Raw genomic sequence first — 21,981 nt, forward strand, 5'->3', positions numbered from 1 at the left:
TTTTTTTAAAATCGAATGAATTATAAAAAAGCAGACTTTTCAATCTTCCGATTGTCGATATTTTACCATGTTTCCACTGAGGCGTTTTGAGAAAATCTAGTGAATTTTAATGATGTTCAGCTGCAACAAGATTCCCAAGATTTTATATAAAAATAAATCAAAGATTATTTCAAGTTTATTAGAGATGAAGATTTCATTTTATTTCTACCAAAATATTACCTCGTAGAAGTATGTAGATGTTTTTTAAATGTAATATGTACGTAGTGCTTGTGTTGTATACAAATAAAAGGTGATTTATAATGTCAAAACGACACAAGCATAAATTTGGTGGCAGACAATATTTATGGATGAAATCGGTCAATTATTTCACCTAGCCCCCATACAACCTTACCTTTCGATTTAAGGTTTTTAACTCATAACTATGTCAAATATACTACTATCTCACCAAAAATTGGCACAACTAAGTTCTATATAGGCATAAATGACCATGCCAATTTTTATAATGACCGGCCGTCGTTTGACCCTAGCCCCCATACAAACCCACCCTTTAAAACATAACTTAAACGTCCAAAAATTTACTTATAACCACTTATATATCGCAATGAAATTCAACTAACCTTTATATAAAATTACAGTCGTCTTCCAAATTTGTTGAGGATCGGCCCATATTTGACCCTAACTCCCATATAAAGTCTCATTTTGAAATTTACTTTTTCATCAATAAATTACTTAAATAAATCGGAATTAAGGTAAAATTCAACATAAAAGTTTGTTTATGAAAAATAAATAATTTTTAAAATATACCCATGGTGTAGGGTATCATATAGTCGTCCATGTCCGACTATACTTTTCTACTTGTTTTAAACAAAATTTCGAATTATAGTACCTCGAAATCGCTTGAATTTCTACTAAATATTAGTTAGATAAGCTTTAGAATCGCTAAATGTTAAAACAAAAAGTAGCTAAATTAACATCACTGGTGAAATGAAAAATGACAAGATGAATTTATACAAGTGTATGCGATAGTACAGCTGATATTTTTTATATATAGACGTTGCTATACGCCGTCTGTCAAAACCAATATAGAAAAAATTGACAGTTAGATTGTACATTTACATGTGATATCATTTTATTAATATTCACAGCAACATGACAACTTGGAAAGTGCTTTTCCGTAATCTCGTCCATTTCTTTTTTTTCTGGCTAGAACTCTGGTTCAGCGCTGCTCAAAACAAAGAGATTTGAATACCTCGACCGGATTTCTATATAAAAATGGTAATTATTTCAAAAATTCAGTTTATATCGTTGTGTATTAATTCAAAGTACAGTAAAATGTAACAATTGGAATTCAAGTAATAAATATTTGATTTCTTTCGTTTACACGTGTTAAAACAACCAACCTAACCTCACTTTGTTTTTTCTATTAGGCTGCTGCTCCTAAGGATATTGAGAAGCCCCAAGGCGCTGATTCTTCTTCCGTTCATCGCATCCGTATCACTTTGACCTCAAGAAACGTACGTTCTTTGGAAAATGTGTGCCGCGATTTGATCAACGGTGCTAAGAACCAAAACTTGCGCGTCAAGGTACGTAGTAATAGCAGCTAATTAATTTGTATCCACTATAGCATTTACCTGGAGGTTTAGTTTCTTAAATAGACTTAACCTAGTCATAATAGATGCTAGATTAAGACACTTAAATCGGACATTATTCTTAATTTAATTTATAACGAGTTAAGAAATTTTTAATGGTTTAAGTACAAAACAATCACATTTATAAAACTACAATTTTATTTGTAATTCAGTAAATAATTTGGTTTTTATATTTTTTCAGGGCCCAGTACGCATGCCAACCAAAGTTTTGCGCATTACCACCCGTAAAACTCCTTGTGGTGAAGGTTCAAAGACTTGGGATCGTTTCCAGGTAATTATTTCACAATATTTTCTTTCAGCAAATTTGATATCGGTTTTAGTGTGCAATCTTTTGATTGGTTTTTAACTTTAACCAGTATCTTATAAATTTGCTAAGACTAAACGCCCTCTCATAGTCCCTCTGAAAGATTATCTACTTTCTTATGGCTCTCAGAGTTCTACACTAAAAATTAGTATATATGTTAGTTATTTAAAACTTTAATACAAATAAATTAATTTAAAAAACTACATAATTTAATGTATTCTTATTTTGTGTTTCAGATGAGAATTCACAAGCGCATCATCGATTTACACTCCCCATCTGAGATCGTCAAGAAGATCACCTCCATCAACATTGAACCTGGCGTAGAAGTTGAAGTTACCATTGCCAACTAAATAGTACATCTTCATGGTGTATAATTTTAAACTTTTTTTTAATAAAAGTGACAATTTAAACTAAAAAATCTGTAGAACAATTATTTTTATATGTATATGGTCTAAGCTTTACACTGTAGAGGGAGGGATAAAACGCTATTATTTGATAATTTATTTACATACATATGTTTATATTATCCTATGGTACACTGAAAAAAATCCGTGCCTAATATATACGGAAAATGTCGTACATTGTCCGAATCGTTCGTTGTTTCGCACCACGAAATTCTTTCGTAATATACACGAAATTGTACGAAATATTTTAGTATAATGCAAAATAATCTTGGAAAACTTAGTTTACATAAATTGAAAAAAGTGAATTTTGAATAAATATGGTAAAATTTACCAAATATTAATTTATGCAAACATTTTTGTTTATTTTAAAATAATTTTTCTAATTTTAGTTCAAAATTATTCTCCACACGAATTTTTAATTTTTTTTATGAAAATAATTCGTGAATAATATTATACTTTTTCTTAAATTTTATAAAAATGTTGTAGTTTTATTTAATGATAATTTAATTAATATCATTATGTTTTATTTCGCTAAAATTTAAGAAAAAAATATTACGAAAGGTTTTCTTACTTTCGTAAAAATAGAAAAGGGTTTTATTAAATAATATTTCGTATTATACACGAAATTTTTGTAAATATTACGAAAATAGAAGTTACGAAATTTTTTTTCGTAAAGTTGAGCATGGATTATTTTCAGTGTACGAAAAGTGCCAATTGGCTCCTTTCACTAGGGTTCTATAAATCGACTTTCGAATAATCGAACAATCGACTTTTTGTCGAAAAAAGTCGAAAAGTCGAAGTCGACTATTTTGTTCCAAAAAAGTCGATAACTCGACTATCGTCTATGAAAAAAGTCGAAAAGTCGACTTTGTAAATAAAAGTCGAAAAAAGTCGAAAAGTCGGAAAGTCGAAAAAAGTCGAAAAGTCGAAAAAAGTCGAAAAGTCGAAAAAAGTCGAAAAAAGTCGAAAAGTCGAAAAAAGTCGGAAAAAGTCGAAAAGTCGAAAATTTTAAAAAAGTGGAAAAGAGGTCAAAAACTCTAAAATAGTCGGAAAAACTCGAAAAAAGTAAAAAATAGTCGAAAAAAGTCGAAAAAAAGTCGAAATAAGTCGAAAATAGTCAAAAAATCGTAAAAAATCGAAAAGTCGAAAAGTCGGAAAAAGTCGAAAAGTTGAAAAAAGTCGGAAAAAGTCGAAAAAAGTCGAAAAGTCGAAAAAAGTCGAAAAGTCGAAAAAAGTCGAAAAAAAGTCGGAAAAAGTCGAAAAAAGTCGGAAAAAGTCGAAAAGTCGACCATTTATATAATACTAAAAGTCGAAAAGTCGACTTTTAAATAAATGAAAAAGGTCGAAAAGTCGAAAAATCGACTTTTCATAAAATGGAAAAAGTCGAAAGGTCGAAAAGTCGACTTTTAACTAAATGCAAAAAGTCGAAAAGTCGAAAAGTCGACTTTTCGTTTCAACTATAGAAACCTACCTTTCACTAGTTATATAAATAACATTGCTAGTGGGTTGAAAATTCACTAAAGCGACACGGCCACACATCAAATTTGTTTAACTCAAACGGTAAGTTTTTTGATTGTGTTAGTGAAAAAACTCACATGTACATATGCCCTGCAGTTCGACAAAGAGTCAATGCATAGGAAAAAGACAGTGATTTCCACTTATGTTAAACCACCTGGTGGGCTCCAATTCGGCTTTAGTCACGGAAGTACTTTTTGTAAACTAGGGTGAAGGTAAACCTTTAGTGTCCCCTTTATAAGCGAGAGACACTTGCACTGTCTCTTTGTAACCTATGGGGTGACGATTGACTTCCTCGTAGGACAAGCACATGTTAAAATAGCTAGTTACCTGGACAGTCGGTGGCTAGGGGTAACCCTATGTGCTAGGCTAAATAGGGAGTTCGGGAGTGTCCGCCCGAACTGCTGGGTGCGGTGTGAGTTTTTTTTTACTAATGCAATCAAAAAACTTACCGTTTGAGTCAAACAAGTGAGTCTAAGTGGCTTTTGATATCGCCTTTGTCGAACTAGTTCATCGTACTGCAGGGTAGGTTTTAAGAGAAAATACTGGTTGTGATCGTGATGCACGATACAACGATAAGCAAACTACTGCTATTGAAAATAAAAAGAGATATTGCATAAATTGGCGCAACTCGGTATGTAGTTTTTACAATATAATTTTCCGAGAATATAAAGTATACATATGAATATTCCTTACAGATATCGGAATCGACAATCTATGTATTCTGTAATAATTGTCAGCATGATTACACTTTTTTGAATGCTATTTTTGTTTAAGTTACCAAATATAAATATTATTATTTATTATATTAAATCTAACCAAAATTATTTGATTTAATTTTTGTTTTTAAGTAAAAAATAAAATATACCTATATGGATTATGCTAAAATGCGTGTCTGTATATTTTTAAATAATATCTATATAATAAATTTTGAAATGCATAAGGTATTACATATTTGATAAATTATTAATGCTAATTGCACTTTAGTAGTAATCTGGTACTGGGGCGCAAGCAATTTTTACGAAATCCGAATAACGAACCATGCTGTTGTTATTAACATTTGCTTCACGGAAAATATTGTCAACCTAAAAAGAAAATTAACAATATTCTATATTTAATCTTTAAGAGTAAATAATTTTTTAACATCTTACCTCTCTCATTGACAAACCTTCACCCCAATTTTGTAGCAAATTTCTTAATTGTCTAGCTGGAATTACTCCCGTATTTTGAGGGTCCGCTGCTTTAAATGCCGCTACTACTTCATCCGGTAGATTCTCTACTTTGGAATGTTGGTGCATAACTTCCAGAAAATCGGCAAAACTCATTTTGCCACCTTTCTTTTTCAAATAGTTAATTAACTCCTGTATGGTTGGAGATAAACCCAGTGATCTCATTATAACAGTTAATTCGTCCAAAGTAGTTATTTGACCCGAACGGGCAAATAAATAAAAGCATTCACGGAATTCTATGGTATAAAAGATATATTCTGTTATTAAACAGACACATATTTTAGCCTGAAATGCTAAAGGTCGTCCAAACGACATTTTCACTTTTCAATAGGTGTATATGTATGTATATAATTTTTCTATGAATAAAGATCTATTTAAATCGGTACAAAAGTAATTTGTTTCAAGAACGAATCCTTTTGAAAGTTATGGTATCGGTACAAGATTTCACGTAGTCTACCTATAACATGATTTTACTCTCAATAAAATTTTGCATAAATCACTTTAAGTACTATCTAAACTATCACTTTAAGTAGTATCTAAAGAAGGCGCCTTTGATTTACTACATACATAGATACATACAAAGATGTACCTATAAATAATTCGAAACGAATATCTTGATGCAACGTATTATTTCAGAAAGTGAATTTTGTTGTTTCAACCTTTTGCATTTTAGGTGACTATATGTAATAGACCTAGAAACCGTTATGATATTAAGTGGAGCAGACATTATAAAGCAAAAAGCTTTCACTTCCGCTTTTATAGAGAAAATGCTTCAAATCCTAAACTTTCATTACTATTTTTAAAATTTACCATCAATATCTTGTTCCTTGAAGTAACGAGCCTGCAAGTAAATAAAAATAAATAAATAATAAATATTATCAGCAATTTTTATCTAAACGTAGGTGATGTGTTTGATAAGTTTGTTATTATACACATTTTCATTATGTTCCTTGTTAAAGAATAAATTTTTTTTTTCAATAAATTTATATGAAATTTTAGAGCTTACCATTATTTATGTTTAATAATTATTAAAAAAAAAACTAAATAAATATTTAAATATGATTAAAAAACTATGAACAAACAAAAAATGAAAAATAAACGAACTGTGACGACACTTGATTGTTGTTGTACAGAGAAACCAGTTTATTCAGTGTGTCACATTGAGTGGTTATTTTTAAGCGACACTTTTCCGAAGCTTATTAAACGCTGAATTTTATCAAAGTTGTGTTAAATGATTCTATAGTTTTTGTCTAGGTCTTCTTTCAATATTTTAAGTATTTATTATATAAAAATAATAGCAAATATATTCTTAACTTTCGTCAAGCTATTAGTGGTTTTAATAACTTATTAAATTAATATAGTTAAATTTTATTCTAGCGCTTTTATGTTTTTTTATTTCAGCTCTGAAATTTTTGTCTCATAGTCTTGCACTAAACATACCTTATTTGAAGTTTAAACTTTTTTATATGTGGACGTGTTTGTTTAGTTTTGTTGTTGCAATCGTGTAGTTTTTTGGTTTTTGACGTGTCAGTGGTTTTTTAACAGACAGATTGTGCCAAAGAAATCCGCTAAAATTTAAAATTTTATTAAAAATATACTCTATCCTAGCCATAGAATTAGTTAAAAGATGTATAACACAATTTTTGTGTTGTTTGTGTTAGGCTTGGCTGCCGTAAATGGCCAAAGAGTTGCTCCCGGTGTACCACCACAGCACTATGTAAGTTGCGAAATCATGAATTAAAATATTTAACACAACACATTAATTGTTATTCATCGTGTCTTTATGATATTAGCAACAACCTCCACAACAATATCAACAGCATCCCCAGCAAGTGCAGTATCAACAACATCCTCAACAGAATCTGCCGCCTGGTGTAAGTCCCCAACAATATGTAAGTTTTTTTATCGTATTGGATATGTCAAAGGATCATTATCGTTTTGTTATGTATTTTTAGCAACAAATGCAACAGCAACAACAGATGCAACAGCAACAACAAATGCAACAACAACAACAAATGCAGTACCAACAAGTACCAGTACAGCAACAGCCACCAGTTCAACAAGTACCAGTTCAACAGGTTCCTGTACAACAAGTACCTGTTCAACAAGTTCCTCAAGGTCACGGTGGCGGCCATCATGCTCCTCACGGTCACCATGGCCAGCAGCAAGTCTTAAATGCTGCTAACATTCAACATGAAAGGGAGTAAGTAGAAATTAAAATATTCCAATATTTTTGTATATAAAATATGCACCCAATTGTCTTATCATGTTATTGATAGATACACTTAGCATTGAGTGTACAGATAAGGGTTCATTAAGTTATGTATTGTAATTATGATTAATTTGGGAAATTGATAATTTTAAGTAAATCGATAGTGTGGAAATTTTTATTATATATTTAGTAATCCTGGAAATACTGCATAAGGACTAAAAGGCCTAAATTTTAAAGTAATTTGACATATTCCAATCAGAATGCTTTTAATAATATTTCTTCCAATTGGAAGATTACACAAGCCAACAAATTTTGAACCTAGAGACCACATCGGGGTTTCCAAATATTTTTCCCGTTTTCAATTTGATTTTTACTATTGTTAGCGTTTTATGACAAACTTATATTCATCATAATTTTCCCATAAAAATTATTCACGCACATTAACTACCTTTATTATGGGAAATATATATTTTTAAATTGTTTATATTTCTACGTAGAGTTCAGATTGTTCTTTACTTAGGAAAATGAAGAGACCAATCAAACTGAATAGCCCTGAGAATCGTTTTTTTAATTTTTATGTGATGGAGAAATTTAAATGCTAGTTTCGGATTCAGCGAATATCAATACTTTCTATATTTTCAAAAGAAGAATGAATAATCGCACTTTATTTTCGCAATTCTGTACATTGAAAATAAATTATCAAACATTAAAAATATAGACATATGCATATCGAACAAAACTATAGAAATAACACTTATGATCCAATACAGATTCCATTTCCGTTCTTTAAATAACATTATAGTGTTTTTTTATTACACCTATCAAAACGAACTAACTTTAAAAGATTTTGAAACATTTTAAAATTCTAGAATTCTATGTTTTTAAGATTAATATAGAGTGTATTTTACTTTTCATACTAAATAAATTATTGTTAAAAACTTCACATAAATCGAGCTCTATTATGTACTTATTGAAAACAATTCGTTTGATTTTTATCTATAAAATATTTTATAACATATTTTCTTTTAAAATAATTTACTTAACTAATATTTTCATTTCAGGCATATCCAAGAGCATATGCAAGTACCTATCGATACCAGCAAAATGTCAGAGGCTGAATTACAATTTCATTATTTTAAAATGCACGACTCCGATAATAACAACAAATTAGATGGTTGCGAACTCATTAAGTCTCTAATCCATTGGCATGGTAAGTAAACAAATATTTTTTACCGTTAAAAAGGCATACCAATTAAGCTTTAAATACTAAAATATTTGTACTTTGTTGTTTGATTTCTTTTATTTTCATATAAACGCAATACTACATTAATTTTGCCATGTTAAAAAATTTTTAAAAAATACATATATTTAATACAATCACATATTACACATGTTTCGTTGTGTGTTTCATAATATGTGCTTATTTAATGTATTCTAATGTCAACAAATGCAAAACATATTTACTTGGTATATGGTCTCATCATCTTGGTATAACGGATATAAAAAAATTATCAATTCATTACAATCATGAATGAACGACCTATAGAACAAGGCAGTAAAGATGCTCATGCTAGTAACGGTCAACAACCAACGGTAGAGGAAAAAATATTTACAGATGAGGAACTGGTAGCTTTAATTGATCCAATCTTACAAATGGACGACACCTCAAAGGATGGTTATATTGATTATCCCGAATTTATGAGGGCCCAACAAAAATCACAACAAAATCAACAGCAACAAGCACAAAAAAGTGGCCATTAGTTTTCCATTCCATAAAATAGTGTGTTCATTTTAGATTACATTCTCTGTTTTCAATCCTTTTTTTTTGTTTACTGTTGTTTAGTCATTTTTTAAGAATCTCTTTTCTTTTTAATTATTGTTAGTTTAATTAAATTTTATTATTGGCATCTCAATATTTGAACAAAATATCTCTGTAACATGTTTTTAAAATTTTCCTTTTTCTCGAATATCTTTTGCAAACTGTTTTTTTTATCTATAAAAATATTGAATGACTGATAATGAAGGAGCTCAGTTTTATAACAAAAAATATAAAATAATATCCATACATCATACTTGCATACAATTGTTTGGACAATTGTATTATAACATAAATAAAATAAAGTTAGATGACATAATTTTTTAAAAGAAATACAAAAGAATGCGCGTGCATACGTTTTTTATTTTTATATTTTCGCAAATTGTTTCGAATTGGTTGTGGTGAGCTTATTTTTTTTATTTTAATTAACATCTTAACGCATTTTGTTTTACATCTTGCAAATCCTTATTGTAGCTGACGAAGAAGGAGGCAATAAAGAAGGAGAAAATAAAGAAAAGGAGGGTACAGGTGAAAAGAACGGCACTACCTATACCGACGATAATTTAGCTGATGTTATTGATTATGTTTTGAATACAATGGACTTGAATAAGGACGGCTATGTTGACTATACCGAATATCGCAAGAGCGAAGAAGCATCTGCCAAAGATGATAAAAAATAGAGCATACTCAGTTAAAATCAAAGTATAATATTTAATGTTTGTACCTTTTTTGTTTTAAACTGCATGTATTTATGTTAAATTTATGTTTTTAAATCATGACTATGTTTATATAATAAATAGTAAACGTTTTTAAATATGTAATAAAAAATATTTTCTATAAAATTGGCTAAAAATATATGACTGTAAAATTGTAATGTTAAACAGTGAAAATTTTAGTTGTCAAACTACATTTATTATTGCCGATGGTTCAATCCAATATTTTTCTAATCCAAAATAAATATTTTACTATATAAAACATAAATTTGTTTGATTTTACTTTATGATGTAAAATAAAAGATATTTTATTTTTATTATAATTTGTTTTTAGTTTATTTATTATTTTTAATAATTATATAATTGAGATATTAGCTATTATTGCTTATAAAAAATTGCATAGAATATCAATTATAACATTTATTTTTGAATTCTTTTACAAATTGATAAACATAAATATTAAAATCTAGCAACTACTTTCAATTAATCAAACATTAAAGCAAATATAAGCCTTGATACATACATATGTATGTAGATAGTTTAAAGATCAGTAAATTGTTTTTATAATATAAACTTTGAAAACGGAAGTATTGGCATGATTTAATAAAAATAGAAGATTTTATTTGTTGTAAATGTAGGCAAACGTTTGTTTTCTTTTTTTGTCGGTGTGATAAGATAATTTTTGTTTGTTTGTAAAGTTTATAATAAAAATTAGTGCAATTCTATTTGTATACGTTTTTTGGACAATACTGTGTGTTTAAGGGGGGTTTCGTGGCAATAGAAACACAATATTGCAAAAGGTGCCAAGTAAATGTTCTTTTGGTAATTTTTATATGAAATGAATTCTAAAAAAATATAAAACTCCTTGCACAACCAAAGGCAATATTGTGTTTTATCAGTTAAATCATTTTCAATATTCGTATAAATATCACTTAAGTTTCTATAATTAACATCAATTTTCATAATTTATTTAGGCGCTTTAAACCATTCATTGTGTTTTCTTAGCTCGTCTGCGTTTGAAGCCAGTCATTTGTTTTAATAATTGTGAATTTTCATCATCCATATCGATATTTGGCTCCCAAAGTCGTAAACGTTTTGGTATGTAAATTAAACCAAGTAATGTTATTGCTATATACAAAGAAAAGCGTTAGTAATAATGCTAAATAAGTGTATAATTAGACTAATATAACTTACAATTCAATACACAGGGAAAGATGACATAGAAATTCAATGTACTTGAACGGAAATACAAAGCTTCAGTCAAATATAAAATCATAGTCAAAGCTAAAGAACAGCCACCCATGCTGACCACTCTGAAAGGTGTTTTAAAAATTATTATTTAAATGTTTAGACATACAAATTTTTCAAAATTTATACATACGGCCGATAATGTATGTACAGAGTACAATGAACCAATGCTAATGCTTTTAGCAGACAGTACATGCCAATTATGCGAGATACAGTATAATCACCTACAATAAAATAAAATATGTCAATTAGTTTCAAAATGTTATGACAATTAAATAGATTTTTCGTGAAAATTGAGTCAAAGGTCAAAAATTTAATTTTATTACTTTAAGTCTTAATATATATTTTTTAAAAAGCCAGGCTGACAAATTAAACCGTAATTAATAAAGATAAAGCACAAATTTTTAATAAATTTGTTATTTTACAATGGAAAAATTTTATATGGAGTTCTTTAAAAATAATAATATGTATCATAAAAAACTTAATTAGCTCTTAAAAGGCTCCTATAAAATGAAAATAACCTTTTTTTTATTAAAAATATCGATTGTGTTTTCTGTATCAAAAAAAATTTTCAAACTAATTTTCACTTATTACCTTCTATAAATTGTGTATCTGCATGATCTAGAAATGATCGACGCTCTATGTAACTTCGAAAAGCAGTTCCCAAATCCATGAAAGCCACAAATGCTATCCAGCCCCGAAAGGCATATAAGAGTTTACGTTCCATATTCGTGTGATAAGGCGTTTTGGCGGCTTTATCTAATACGTTTGCTCAAAAAAGGTTGCTAATCGCTCGATGCTTCAATGTTGTTACTTTTTATTGTCCTTAAGACTCTTTTATTACCTTTACTATTAAAGTAAACAGTTGTATGATAGATAAGTTCTTTGACTTTAAATTGAATTACTGCCACCTGAAGTATTATTGATGTTTGTAGGTTTGCGTTGTCTTGCGGGTGAGTGAATCTTATTAACACGTAACTTTTCCCTCGATTTTTCTTTTTGTTATAAATGGTTGCTGTGCAACTTCCTGTTTCCGTTTATTGTAATAATTTGTGTTTTGTGTTCTGCTTTTCTATTACACTTTAGCAAAATCAATACTTTTTAGTTATTTATTGAACTTTTCAAACACGCGATTTAATATACATATTGTATTTTTTATTGAAACAGAATATAATTGAAGTTTGTAAATAGGTTTATTTAAAGGAATTTTTATTGCATATATTAATTTGTTTGTATTAGTTTTTCTTATTGCTTTCTGTGTTAATTATTATTAATGTTTAATATGTAAATTTTAGCTAATTGGCTTATACTATTTTTGGCTTCGTTTTCTTTAACTTGTGATTGTCTTGATTTTTTCTTTTTCTTATATTTTAATATACTTTAATACATCTTCTATTTAAAATTTATATTTTTTCTCCGTATTCTATCTAGCTCCTCTGTTTATCTTTAATAAATGCTAAATATTTTCTCTTCTGAGGGTATTAATAAATGAATACATTCTTACTCACCATGCTGCATGAATTCTCCCACAAATATCTATCTTTATGCATAGGTATATTTGTTTTTCTATAACAATTTGACCGGTACTTATTTGGTCCTGCGCATTGCAAACCTAAATCATATCGGGACTCTATATTCAAAAAGTGACAACTAAAAAATGGAAATTGTTAAAAATTTCGAAAGTGAAATGCTGTACAGATTCAGAGATGATGCTAATAGACCTTAATTATCGATTTCTATAAAAAAAAAACTAAAATCGAAAATCATGCCGCTTACGTCCATTTTGCAAAAAAGGGCTCGATATCAATCGGGGCAGGGCCATAATTGACCCTGCCCCCTTCAATAATTGATTTTAACGTAATACAATAATAAAACAATTTTTGTTGGAACGAAAATATATCTACCAAATTTTATGACGATCGAAGCATAATTCACTCTAAACCCATATGAAATCTTCTTCAGAAAATGACTTAAACGCACATAAATGGCTTTCAAATGTCGATATCGACGAAAAAAACATTTTTAGGAACCGAAACCTAAATTTATGAAAAATAAAATTATGAGGATCGGTCCGCCAATATAACCCGCTTACAGAAAATCAGTTTATAGGTAATACATCATTCCAAAAGTAATCATTATGATAGAATTATGGTAGAATTAAATAAAATACTTTAAATTGTAGAGAACTTGGTCCATAATTGACCCAATTCCACATTTAAGACCCTAATCCGAAAAATTGATGTTGTTCTGGAAGAACTTTAACATCCATGTAAACATTTTGGGTAATAAATTGGGGGACTACCAATGAGGGGAGCGAGCCTCCCATATGAATTAAATACAAAAATTCGTTTATCTGGGAAACTAACAGAACTAAATTCTTCAAATTTTGTGGACTTTCATCTGGGGGGCTTGGAGCTCCCATATGAATTAAATAGAAAAATTCGTATATCTGAGAAACTATTAGAGCTAGAATCTTCAAATTTTACTGAAGAACATTTAGAGAATAACGGGCGGACTTTCAATGGGGGGCTTGGCACTTCCCATATGAATTAAATACAAAATTTCGTATATCTGGGAAACTATTAGATTATTCAAATTTTTCATAGATTAAATTAAAATCTTAATTAACGTTCGTAATAATTGGCGAAATTGCAATAATTTGCGTGGAATCTCCCATATGTAACAAATTGTATATCTGGAAAACCATTGTAGTTAGAATCATCAAAATCGTTAAGTGGTTTTCTTATTTATATTGCTTTTAGGGTAGCAAAGCACACTGGGTATAGCTAGTAAATAAATAAATAAAATATCTTTGTTTTTACGTTCTTGATCATTTTCTTAATGCAAAATTTTTTAGAAACTGATTTTCTGCAAGATGTTTTATATGGAGGATAGGGTTAAATATCGGCCGATCCTCGTAAAACTTGGAGAAAGGATTTGTTTTTAATTTTTAAGAATTTGTTATTCTTTTTTGAGCTTGCTCTGTTTTGTTGTTATAAACAATATATTTGCTTCCAAAATCCCACTTTCTGATCTCTCGGATTCCATTTTTATTTAAAATCGTTGAAAATTTAAAAACTGCCGGTCCACACTAGGAAACTTTTGATTTTGCGTGAGAGAGAAAGAATATCATTCATCTCTCTCGCGGTACGGAGTTTCTCGTACTCGGAAACTTGTTTTCTTTTGTTATTCTTCTCATTGGTACAACAACAAATCAATGCAATTAAGTTTCTATCTGTGGACATTAAGGAAACTTCAAAAGAGAATTAAGAAAAAGTTTCTCAACAAAAGTTTCCTATGTGGACCAGGTCAAACTAAACGTAGTTGAAAACTTAGCCGGCTTACAGTCGATTTTAAGCCGCCGCCGACATATTTAGTGTCAGTCGCCACCGCCGTTAATATTTGTCGGCGCAGGGCTCTGCACTGAAGCATTTATTTCATCAGTTTGTTTTTTTTTGTGTTTAATTTTGTTTTCCGCGCTTATTTTGTTTATTTAAAACAATATTATATGATTTAAAAATGTACAGAAATCGCAAATTTAACAAAAATGGAAGAACTAAAAGTACTGACAGCAATGAAAACAAAAGAGGTCTTAATACCATTGATGAAAATACCACAATTAAAATTCCAGTAAGTATTAGACTAGGTAAAACATTTATTCGAAATTAAAGCTATTTTTTTCTATTTTAAGCGTTTAAATGACGAAACAAATAAATTTAAAGATGTAGCGGAAATAGAAGAAATGTTAAGTAGTGAAGAAAACATTCCAGCTTCACAGGAGCCCACACAAAGATACTTGTCACAGAGAAGCACAATTGCCGCAACACTGGGGCGTACACAATCTCGAATTAACAGCTCCCAAAGACCACCCAACACATACTTTGAGTTAGCTCTAATGAAGGCGGGCGTACAATTAGATGAAGGACAGAATTTTGTATTATGTTAGTATTAAAGCTGCACAAGAAAATACGAATTGGAGTCTTTAATTGAATTATATTTTAGCTTGTGACCATGTCTCATTCGTTAATAAGCTGCGCATATTATTGGACAAAAATCAAAATTTCCAAGACAATTTAAAGACGTTTATCACCGGGTTACGTGATGCTTGGTCAAAATATGCCATAAAATTGCTTTCGGGATGTACAATTAGCATTCCCGGCGATGAAAGTGTTTATCAATCTCAAGATAGCATGATTGTAAACTTTTTTATGATAGATTTTTTACGCGATAAGGTGCTGGAATTACTTTTGGTGCAAATAAAAAATGCTGCCTGTAACAAGGTTTCCTCATCAAAAACCACAGGAAATAATATACCCTTATTGCCTCTGATGCTGTCCCAATTACAATATGTTGCCAATACTCATGGTGATATTATTTACGAAAATATTAAAACTAATTTTGAAAATGCATTAGAACAATCGAAATGGGATATAATAGCTAGTGCCGAATTAATATTGGATTCTAGCAAACATGATGATTTTGCAAAGTTGTTATTGTAAGTTTGTAGTGATTGTCATTGACAAATTGCATTAATTTTAATTAATTTCTTTACTTTACATTATTAGAGATAATATGGCGAATAGCAAGGAACTTTTTAAAAATTTAACCATACAAACACTTACAAATTTAAGTTTGAGTTCGCAGATGCAGGGTAAACTTCGCAGTAAGGTTTTGGCTTACATCAAGGAAGATCAATGTCCCAAAGCGGTGAGTTTAAATAAAAATTAAATTGAAGATCAAACGCTAATTAGTAACCAGACTAGTAAACCTTTGTATCAAATATATTAATTGTGCATAAATATATTTTTCTTTTCATCGTAGACACTACCACTGCTAATAAAATTTCTGCTAAAGATTTTGTCCGAGGAAAATGAGGAAAGCATGAAAGAGGTAAACAATATTTATGAATGTGAAATATTTTATATTAATTTGTTATATTCTTACATAGTTAGTTAACACATTACGTGAAATTCTACATTGGCGTGAAGATACTTCTACCAGTTCATTGGCCAAAGATAAACAATTACAATTGGAACTATTTGGCTATATAGAGCAAGGTCTTACACGTTCCAAAAAGTTCTATTCAATATGGCAAAAATCAATAGCAACATTATCTTCAACACAATTTAAGTATAGTATTAATTAATTTAAAAATTAATGTAATATTAACAATATCATCATTCGAATAGGCCTATAGACTTCGTTATTGTTTTGCTGCTTATAAACATAAGGGACGATAATTCTTTATATTTGGAAAACGTGGTAAGTTTTACTAGGAACATTTTTAAATATTTTAATACTACTTCAAACTTAATGTGCATGACTAGCTACGGCGTCATATCAAACAATTGTCTACATCAATTGTTCAAGAAATTCGTAACAAATATTCACCGATGTTGGAACAGCACTGGCATATACTAATGCAAATAATTAATTTATATTTGCGTGACAAACATAAAACTGTGGTTGATTTTGCTAGATCATGTTGTGGGTAGGTATATTTTATGTATGTTTTACAAAAATGTCCAAAATCTTTTCTATTTTAAAATTTCTAGAACATTTTTCGAAATTTCGGAATCCGTACAAAAATCTATTCTAAAGAAATTATTGGAATTAACATGTGAGAAATCCAATCAGAACACTACTAATTTTGCTTTACAAATGCTACGAGATTTATGGCAATTATATCCTAAAATTTTACATAATTGGGGCATGTTGTTATTGGTAAGTGTCTAATTATTTACTTGTTGCTGTATTTATAATACGAATATTTCTTATTTTAGCCATTTTTAGATCATATACATGAAATGTCATTATCGCAAACACGTATTGTTATGGAATTATTATCATCAATAGCATATCCAGCACCTACTATAGATGAATGTATAACTTTGCAGGATCAAATTGATATGTTGGTTAAGAAACAAATAATCAATAGAAATATTTTGTAAGTATTTAAGTAAATTAATTATTTAAAAATATGTATACACAAATTTATTCAGTATTTAAAGACTTATGTAAGTATTAAAAACTTAACTATTTTGATATTTTTAGTGTAAAAAAACAAGGCATCATTGGCGCCGTACAACTCATAGATTGTATAGCTCGAATCGAACAATATCAAATTGAAGCAGACGATTTCGATACAACATATAGTACCATTAGCGATATACCCGATGGTAGGGGTAAAACAGCAGCTAAATATATAGGCAAGTAAAAATGATAATATTTTTCTTTACATTTCATATTACATTTCTCAAACCAATTTACGTCTATTCATAAAATGAGTCTCAATTTATTTGCATCAGCAAATATTACAAACTAACAAAGCAATTTAAATTAAAACTTGTAAAACGAATCGATTTGAAATCGGCGAAAACTATTTTTTTTAACCAGTAGTTTTTTTAAGATAGATACAAATCGGTTTAGTATCTTTTAGTATCTTTTTTTGGATAGTGTGCGGATCCAATAAATATCCGATTAAGCTTAGAATTCTTTTCGAAAATTCACCTATTATTATCTTTTATATATGTATATGATATTTAAATAATATACAAACATACTTTCATTTTTTATTCATAGAACGCATACAATCATCTACAGTACATTCTCCAGATTTATTAGCTTTATTTTATGATGAACTAGCAATTGTTTGTTCTGCTGGCGGATCAGATCGTGTTAATGGTTTACAATTGGATATACCTTTTGTTATATGGCTATGTGAATTAATAACTTTTTATTTTCAAAGTAATTTTGTCGCCGAACACGTTCCAGACAAAATAGAGTAAGTAAAGTACTAATTGTTTTTTATTTAATATCGTTGAAGAATAATATGTTTCTAATTATATATTTAGTGGCATACCGTTATCTTATATGAAATGCATAAATTCTCTATCGGATACAAATACCGAAGAACAACAAAGTGAATTACCACAAATTGCCATAAATATTGGTGAATTAGTTTTAAGGCCACAAAATGAGTATGTATTCTTTGTAGATATTAAATACTAGTTTAGACTACTAAGACTTTCATTTTAGAGCTAGTTCTTCGATTCTTATTCTATCGCCGCTGTTTAATTTTGTACGTGCCCTACATATGCTACGTTTTGAGGGCAGTTTGGAGTCCATAAACGCTTTGCTAGGCTGCGCTATCATTTTACCAAAGTTCTTCGATGATGATAATGTTGACGCAATATTTTTTGATTATAACGAAGAAATGCAAAAGAAAATACTCGATATATATTTTCATTGTGTAAATTGGATACGAGAAACCATTAGTTCATTTGCAACACAAGTTGAGCCTATATTAAGACAAAAAGTATTGCAACGCTTAGTGGATCTTATAAGTATTGAGGATAAAATAAGACAGTTACTGCTTAAGGCTCCTTCAGATTATACACCACCACAGTGTGAATTTATTACTGGACAAAACTCCTCAACAACTAATAGTGTAAAAACTGGTATAAAATCACGTGCTGTTGCTAATGCAGCTGTAAGTAATAAAAATTCAAATAAAACTAAAGCTTTGCAAAATGATACAGAAATTTTGCATTTAAATGAAACTAATTTAAATGACACGACAAGAGCTGGCGATCTTACAACAAAGTTGGCAGGAGCCAACAAAGTTAAATATTGTACCAAAAACAATTATGAAAATATTTACGGTCCTAAAGAAATTTACAGGTTTGTTTCCATAACATTATGTTTTTTTTTAATTTAATTTAACTTTTTTTAGACAAATGGACACTAATATTGTGTTAATTTTGAAAGAAAAACTAGATATAAAACATCCTTTACCTTCAGAGTACATTGGTTATCGTATGGGCTTACTAGAGTTTCGTTTTATATTAACGGACATTGTAAGCAAATTAGAATCTGTTGTGGGCATACAAAAATTTCAAACTGAACAATCATTGCAATATATTGCTAAACCGGGTCATTTTATGTGTGATTTGTCTAATTTCATAGGTGCTATTGGAGAGAACATGAAAGTTGTAAGTTGTAAAGAAAAGTGATACATATAATTTGAAGAAAAAAAAAATGATAAAGTACCGTCCATTTGTACGAATTTTCTACAATTCTACTGTTTCTATATTTTCATAGATATCTACAGCTATAAATACGAAACTTGAGGAAGTTCAAAGAATTTATAGTCATTCTGATTTGTTTACTGAGGAGTTTAATTTATTAAAAGTATGTTTCGGCTTGTGTCTTCGTTTATTGGTAGCGTTTTACTCCTGGTCTGAATGGTTTATTAGTGAACATCGTATTAATAAATTAAGAGGTACATACATATTGTATTTTCTCTATTTTAAATATTAGACATTTTAAATGAAAAATGTTGTATTTATTTCTTAATTAGAATCACTTTTAATTTTAATGGAACGCTCACAATATCAGCGTTTTAAAGACAAGCCAGCACCTGTATTAGCTGTTGAGGTTTTCGAGATCTTAATAAAATATGAAACATCCATTGTGGATCTAAAATCAGCAGTTTACTTATATCAGTTAATGGTTATATTAAATTTACTTTCCGATAAAAACTCTAAAACGAAACAATCGCAAGAAATAAGTAAGTATTAAAAAATATACATCTGTACCTTAACTATCTAAAATATTATATGCATTCTTCTAATAGGATCCTTGTGTCGCATACTATTGTGTCGTAAATGGTTTAATTATGATGGTTTATTAGAGAAAGGAGCCCAGTGTAATATTTATTTAGATGAGTTAATAAAAGGTTTTCTACGTGATTCTGATTTTAAAAGACAACGTGAAATACTACGTATTGTACGAGAAGAATCCAAAGCACTAAGTGGCAAAGATAGTTCTTTGAAATCATTTCCCAATTTTAAAAAGTTTGTGTATTTTTCTTATAGTTATTATTTGTTTTGCTGGACATTTATCTTATACATTTCAGAGCAAATTTTCCATTATTTTTCCGTGGTTTATGTGAGATTCTTATAACATCTTTAAATCAAAAGTTGACCACAAGTTCCCAAGAAACAATCGACAAACTAGAATTTTGGGAATCAAGTTGCAAAATTTTAAATATGTTATTGGAAGTTGTGCAGGGTTTGGATATACCAAGAAATTTTCAAATTTTCCTTAAGGTAACCTTGAACTTTTTTATCAGTCCTGCTTTAGAATTCTATTCCGAACGAAAGTGAAATGATTTCTGTAGTTTTCTTCTTCAGAATAAAATAACATTCAATTTTTAAAGTGGAATACGATTGTAATTATTTTTGTAATTTTCGATCGGAATGAAAGCCTGTGACAGGTCTTATAAATAATGTTTATCATTAAAATATTCTCGAATTTCTTTTAATACTTGCAGCATTCACATTTATATTTGAAACTTGTATTACAACATGGTTTAAATGTTTTCGAACATTATTTAAGACAAAATCCAGAACGTGTTTGTGAATTAATAAAAACTATGCAAACTACTACAAGATTTTTACATCACCTCTGCTGCCATTCTAAGGTATATTATAAATATATTCCTAACTTTTTTAAAATTTCTTAAAATATTGCATTCTTCTTTGCTTTCGTAAAGTGATTCAATGATTTGTTATAATATCAAACCAATGATGTGAAAATTATATTTAATTTTGCTAATTTAATTCCAAAACTATTTTCTTACATTTTTATCGTTTTGTAGGCCATTAAAAATACTGCCATTGTTAGTCAAATTCCATTTCTACGCGAAACAGTGGAGAACTATGTATTTCGTATTAAAGCCCTACTCACAGCCAATAAATGTGCTTCTGTCTTTTCCATGGGTAATTTGAAAAATAAAGATTTACATGGTGACGATTTAGTATCGCAAGTGAGTTCTTTTTTTTTAATTTTACTCAATATTTGTTTTACAATTAACGGCAAATTATATTTATGTATATGTAATTATTTCTTATAGTCCGGCACCTTTAGTACAGCAACTGGGCAAGATAGTGACGAGGAAATACCGGATGATGATGTTAGTGTGGATGAAACTGTTATGAGCCATGATGATACGGAAAATACGCGAAACGAGACGGAAAATCGTAGCAAGTCGTCATCCAGAAGTAAATGTTTTTAAATAAAACGAAAATTTATTTGAAACTTTTTTTATATAAACTATATGCTTAAATATGCTAAAATTATAAGTGTTTAATTTTTAATAAATACTGAAAAATATAACTAAATTCTATTGTTTAATGTAATACTTTGACTTTAGTAACATTAAAAAAACATAAGAGTTTCCTAAGTACATATATAAATTCTGGGTTAAAATTTAATTGTAATTGTTCATTAAGCTAGCTTGGTAGTGGGCGAAAGAAACATCTTCTACAGGTTCGACTAATTTAAATATCTCTTCTAATTTTAGGGCTATAGGGTTAAGAGCAAAATTAAAAACAAAAATCCACATACTATAAGTTTTGTTATTCTATAACATGACCAAAATTTTAAAGCAATTGTCCATTATACAATAGAATATATAAATTTTTAACGGTCGTGCTAATGGTCGGTTCAAAAGTTTTGCAAGATTTTGGATTTTTTCTACTCTCCTATATTAAAAAGTTTTCATTAAATTATCTCGTACAGTTTAAAGAAATTTTAATTACATATTAAATTGTATTACATTGTTAAATGTAAATTGATTGCTGTTTTTCAACTTTTACAATTTTCACACCTTTAGAACTGCTATTGAACGGTTTTTATCAAATGTTAGCAAACAGTGGCTATTATACCATAATATATTATGCTTTGTTGTTTCCCAAATTTATAAAAACACAAAATTTAGTTTTTATGTCATGTTTTCGTGAACATGCTCTTTATATTTTTATTTGTAAATTATTTCTTTTAAATCGCAAGATTTTTTTTTGTAATATTTTTATGTTTTTTCTTT

General features: G+C 29.0%; 5 protein-coding genes across 6 annotated transcripts; 3 read left to right on the top strand and 2 right to left on the bottom strand.

The window, feature by feature from the left end:
- The first annotated feature begins 1,128 nt into the window (after positions 1-1,128).
- Positions 1,129-2,377, top strand: LOC119610640 (40S ribosomal protein S20). The gene is made up of 4 exons (XM_037965948.1): positions 1,129-1,275; positions 1,428-1,583; positions 1,831-1,920; positions 2,190-2,377. Exons 1-4 carry the CDS (start codon positions 1,273-1,275, stop codon positions 2,301-2,303), a joined length of 363 nt encoding a protein of 120 aa, XP_037821876.1. The 5' UTR covers positions 1,129-1,272; the 3' UTR covers positions 2,304-2,377.
- Positions 2,378-4,745: 2,368 nt separating this feature from the next.
- LOC119610648 (calmodulin-like protein 4) lies at positions 4,746-6,273 on the bottom strand. Its single transcript, XM_037965961.1, has 4 exons — positions 6,108-6,273; positions 5,912-5,942; positions 5,024-5,337; positions 4,746-4,957 (listed from the first exon to the last, which is right to left on the bottom strand). Exons 1-4 carry the CDS (start codon positions 6,108-6,110, stop codon positions 4,856-4,858), a joined length of 450 nt encoding a protein of 149 aa, XP_037821889.1. The 5' UTR covers positions 6,111-6,273; the 3' UTR covers positions 4,746-4,855.
- Positions 6,274-6,537: 264 nt separating this feature from the next.
- On the top strand, positions 6,538-10,104 carry LOC119610656 (nuclear transcription factor Y subunit beta). Of its 2 annotated transcripts, none has more exons than XM_037965979.1 (5): positions 6,538-6,818; positions 6,895-6,993; positions 7,057-7,304; positions 8,375-8,523; positions 9,604-10,104. In XM_037965979.1, exons 1-5 carry the CDS (start codon positions 6,729-6,731, stop codon positions 9,807-9,809), a joined length of 792 nt encoding a protein of 263 aa, XP_037821907.1. In that variant the 5' UTR covers positions 6,538-6,728; the 3' UTR covers positions 9,810-10,104. The 2 variants fall into 2 exon arrangements, with proteins under 2 accessions (XP_037821907.1, XP_037821900.1); XM_037965972.1 differs by lacking the exon at positions 9,604-10,104 and adding an exon at positions 8,860-9,462.
- Positions 10,105-10,123: 19 nt separating this feature from the next.
- Positions 10,124-12,553, bottom strand: LOC119610669. Its single transcript, XM_037965991.1, has 4 exons — positions 11,685-12,553; positions 11,224-11,314; positions 11,037-11,155; positions 10,124-10,970 (listed from the first exon to the last, which is right to left on the bottom strand). Exons 1-4 carry the CDS (start codon positions 11,815-11,817, stop codon positions 10,831-10,833), a joined length of 483 nt encoding a protein of 160 aa, XP_037821919.1. The 5' UTR covers positions 11,818-12,553; the 3' UTR covers positions 10,124-10,830.
- Positions 12,554-14,507: 1,954 nt separating this feature from the next.
- LOC119610720 (Fanconi anemia group D2 protein) lies at positions 14,508-21,293 on the top strand. Its single transcript, XM_037966059.1, has 22 exons — positions 14,508-14,720; positions 14,782-15,031; positions 15,093-15,585; positions 15,656-15,797; positions 15,912-15,980; positions 16,039-16,220; positions 16,280-16,352; positions 16,418-16,581; positions 16,646-16,814; positions 16,874-17,037; positions 17,145-17,299; positions 17,673-17,874; positions 17,945-18,070; positions 18,129-18,773; positions 18,826-19,084; positions 19,194-19,374; positions 19,453-19,662; positions 19,729-19,948; positions 20,011-20,203; positions 20,428-20,577; positions 20,755-20,922; positions 21,010-21,293. The coding sequence occupies exons 1-22, from the start codon at positions 14,610-14,612 to the stop codon at positions 21,169-21,171; spliced, it is 4,488 nt and encodes a 1,495-aa protein (XP_037821987.1). The 5' UTR covers positions 14,508-14,609; the 3' UTR covers positions 21,172-21,293.
- Positions 21,294-21,981: the final 688 nt, after the last annotated feature.

The sequence above is a fragment of the Lucilia sericata genome, unplaced genomic scaffold (genome assembly GCF_015586225.1).
Source record: "Lucilia sericata isolate MDLA Ls3-8-SP2 unplaced genomic scaffold, ASM1558622v1 Contig000029F_arrow, whole genome shotgun sequence".
In the NCBI taxonomy this organism is placed as follows: Eukaryota; Metazoa; Arthropoda; class Insecta; order Diptera; family Calliphoridae; genus Lucilia; species Lucilia sericata.

Excerpts from the sequence above, each read along its gene's own strand:
- LOC119610648 (XM_037965961.1), bottom strand. Across the intron at positions 5,338-5,911 it reads CAAGGAACAAGATATTGATG|AATTCCGTGAATGCTTTTAT; the intron begins GTAAATTTTAAA and ends TTTATACCATAG. Across the intron at positions 4,958-5,023 it reads AAGGTTTGTCAATGAGAGAG|GTTGACAATATTTTCCGTGA; the intron begins GTAAGATGTTAA and ends TTTTCTTTTTAG.
- LOC119610640 (XM_037965948.1), top strand. Across the intron at positions 1,584-1,830 it reads ACCAAAACTTGCGCGTCAAG|GGCCCAGTACGCATGCCAAC; the intron begins GTACGTAGTAAT and ends ATATTTTTTCAG. Across the intron at positions 1,921-2,189 it reads AGACTTGGGATCGTTTCCAG|ATGAGAATTCACAAGCGCAT; the intron begins GTAATTATTTCA and ends TTTGTGTTTCAG.
- LOC119610720 (XM_037966059.1), top strand. The coding sequence starts at position 14,610 with ATGTACAGAAATCGCAAATTTAACAAAAATGGAAGAACTAAAAGTACT. Across the intron at positions 17,300-17,672 it reads AACAGCAGCTAAATATATAG|AACGCATACAATCATCTACA; the intron begins GCAAGTAAAAAT and ends TTTTATTCATAG. Across the intron at positions 19,375-19,452 it reads TCGTATTAATAAATTAAGAG|AATCACTTTTAATTTTAATG; the intron begins GTACATACATAT and ends TTTCTTAATTAG.
- LOC119610656 (XM_037965972.1), top strand. The coding sequence starts at position 6,729 with ATGTATAACACAATTTTTGTGTTGTTTGTGTTAGGCTTGGCTGCCGTA. Across the intron at positions 6,994-7,056 it reads GTGTAAGTCCCCAACAATAT|CAACAAATGCAACAGCAACA; the intron begins GTAAGTTTTTTT and ends ATGTATTTTTAG. Across the intron at positions 7,305-8,374 it reads AACATTCAACATGAAAGGGA|GCATATCCAAGAGCATATGC; the intron begins GTAAGTAGAAAT and ends TTTTCATTTCAG.
- LOC119610669 (XM_037965991.1), bottom strand. The coding sequence starts at position 11,817 with ATGGAACGTAAACTCTTATATGCCTTTCGGGGCTGGATAGCATTTGTG. Across the intron at positions 11,315-11,684 it reads AGATACACAATTTATAGAAG|GTGATTATACTGTATCTCGC; the intron begins GTAATAAGTGAA and ends ATTTTATTGTAG. Across the intron at positions 11,156-11,223 it reads CTGTACATACATTATCGGCC|AGTGGTCAGCATGGGTGGCT; the intron begins GTATGTATAAAT and ends AACACCTTTCAG.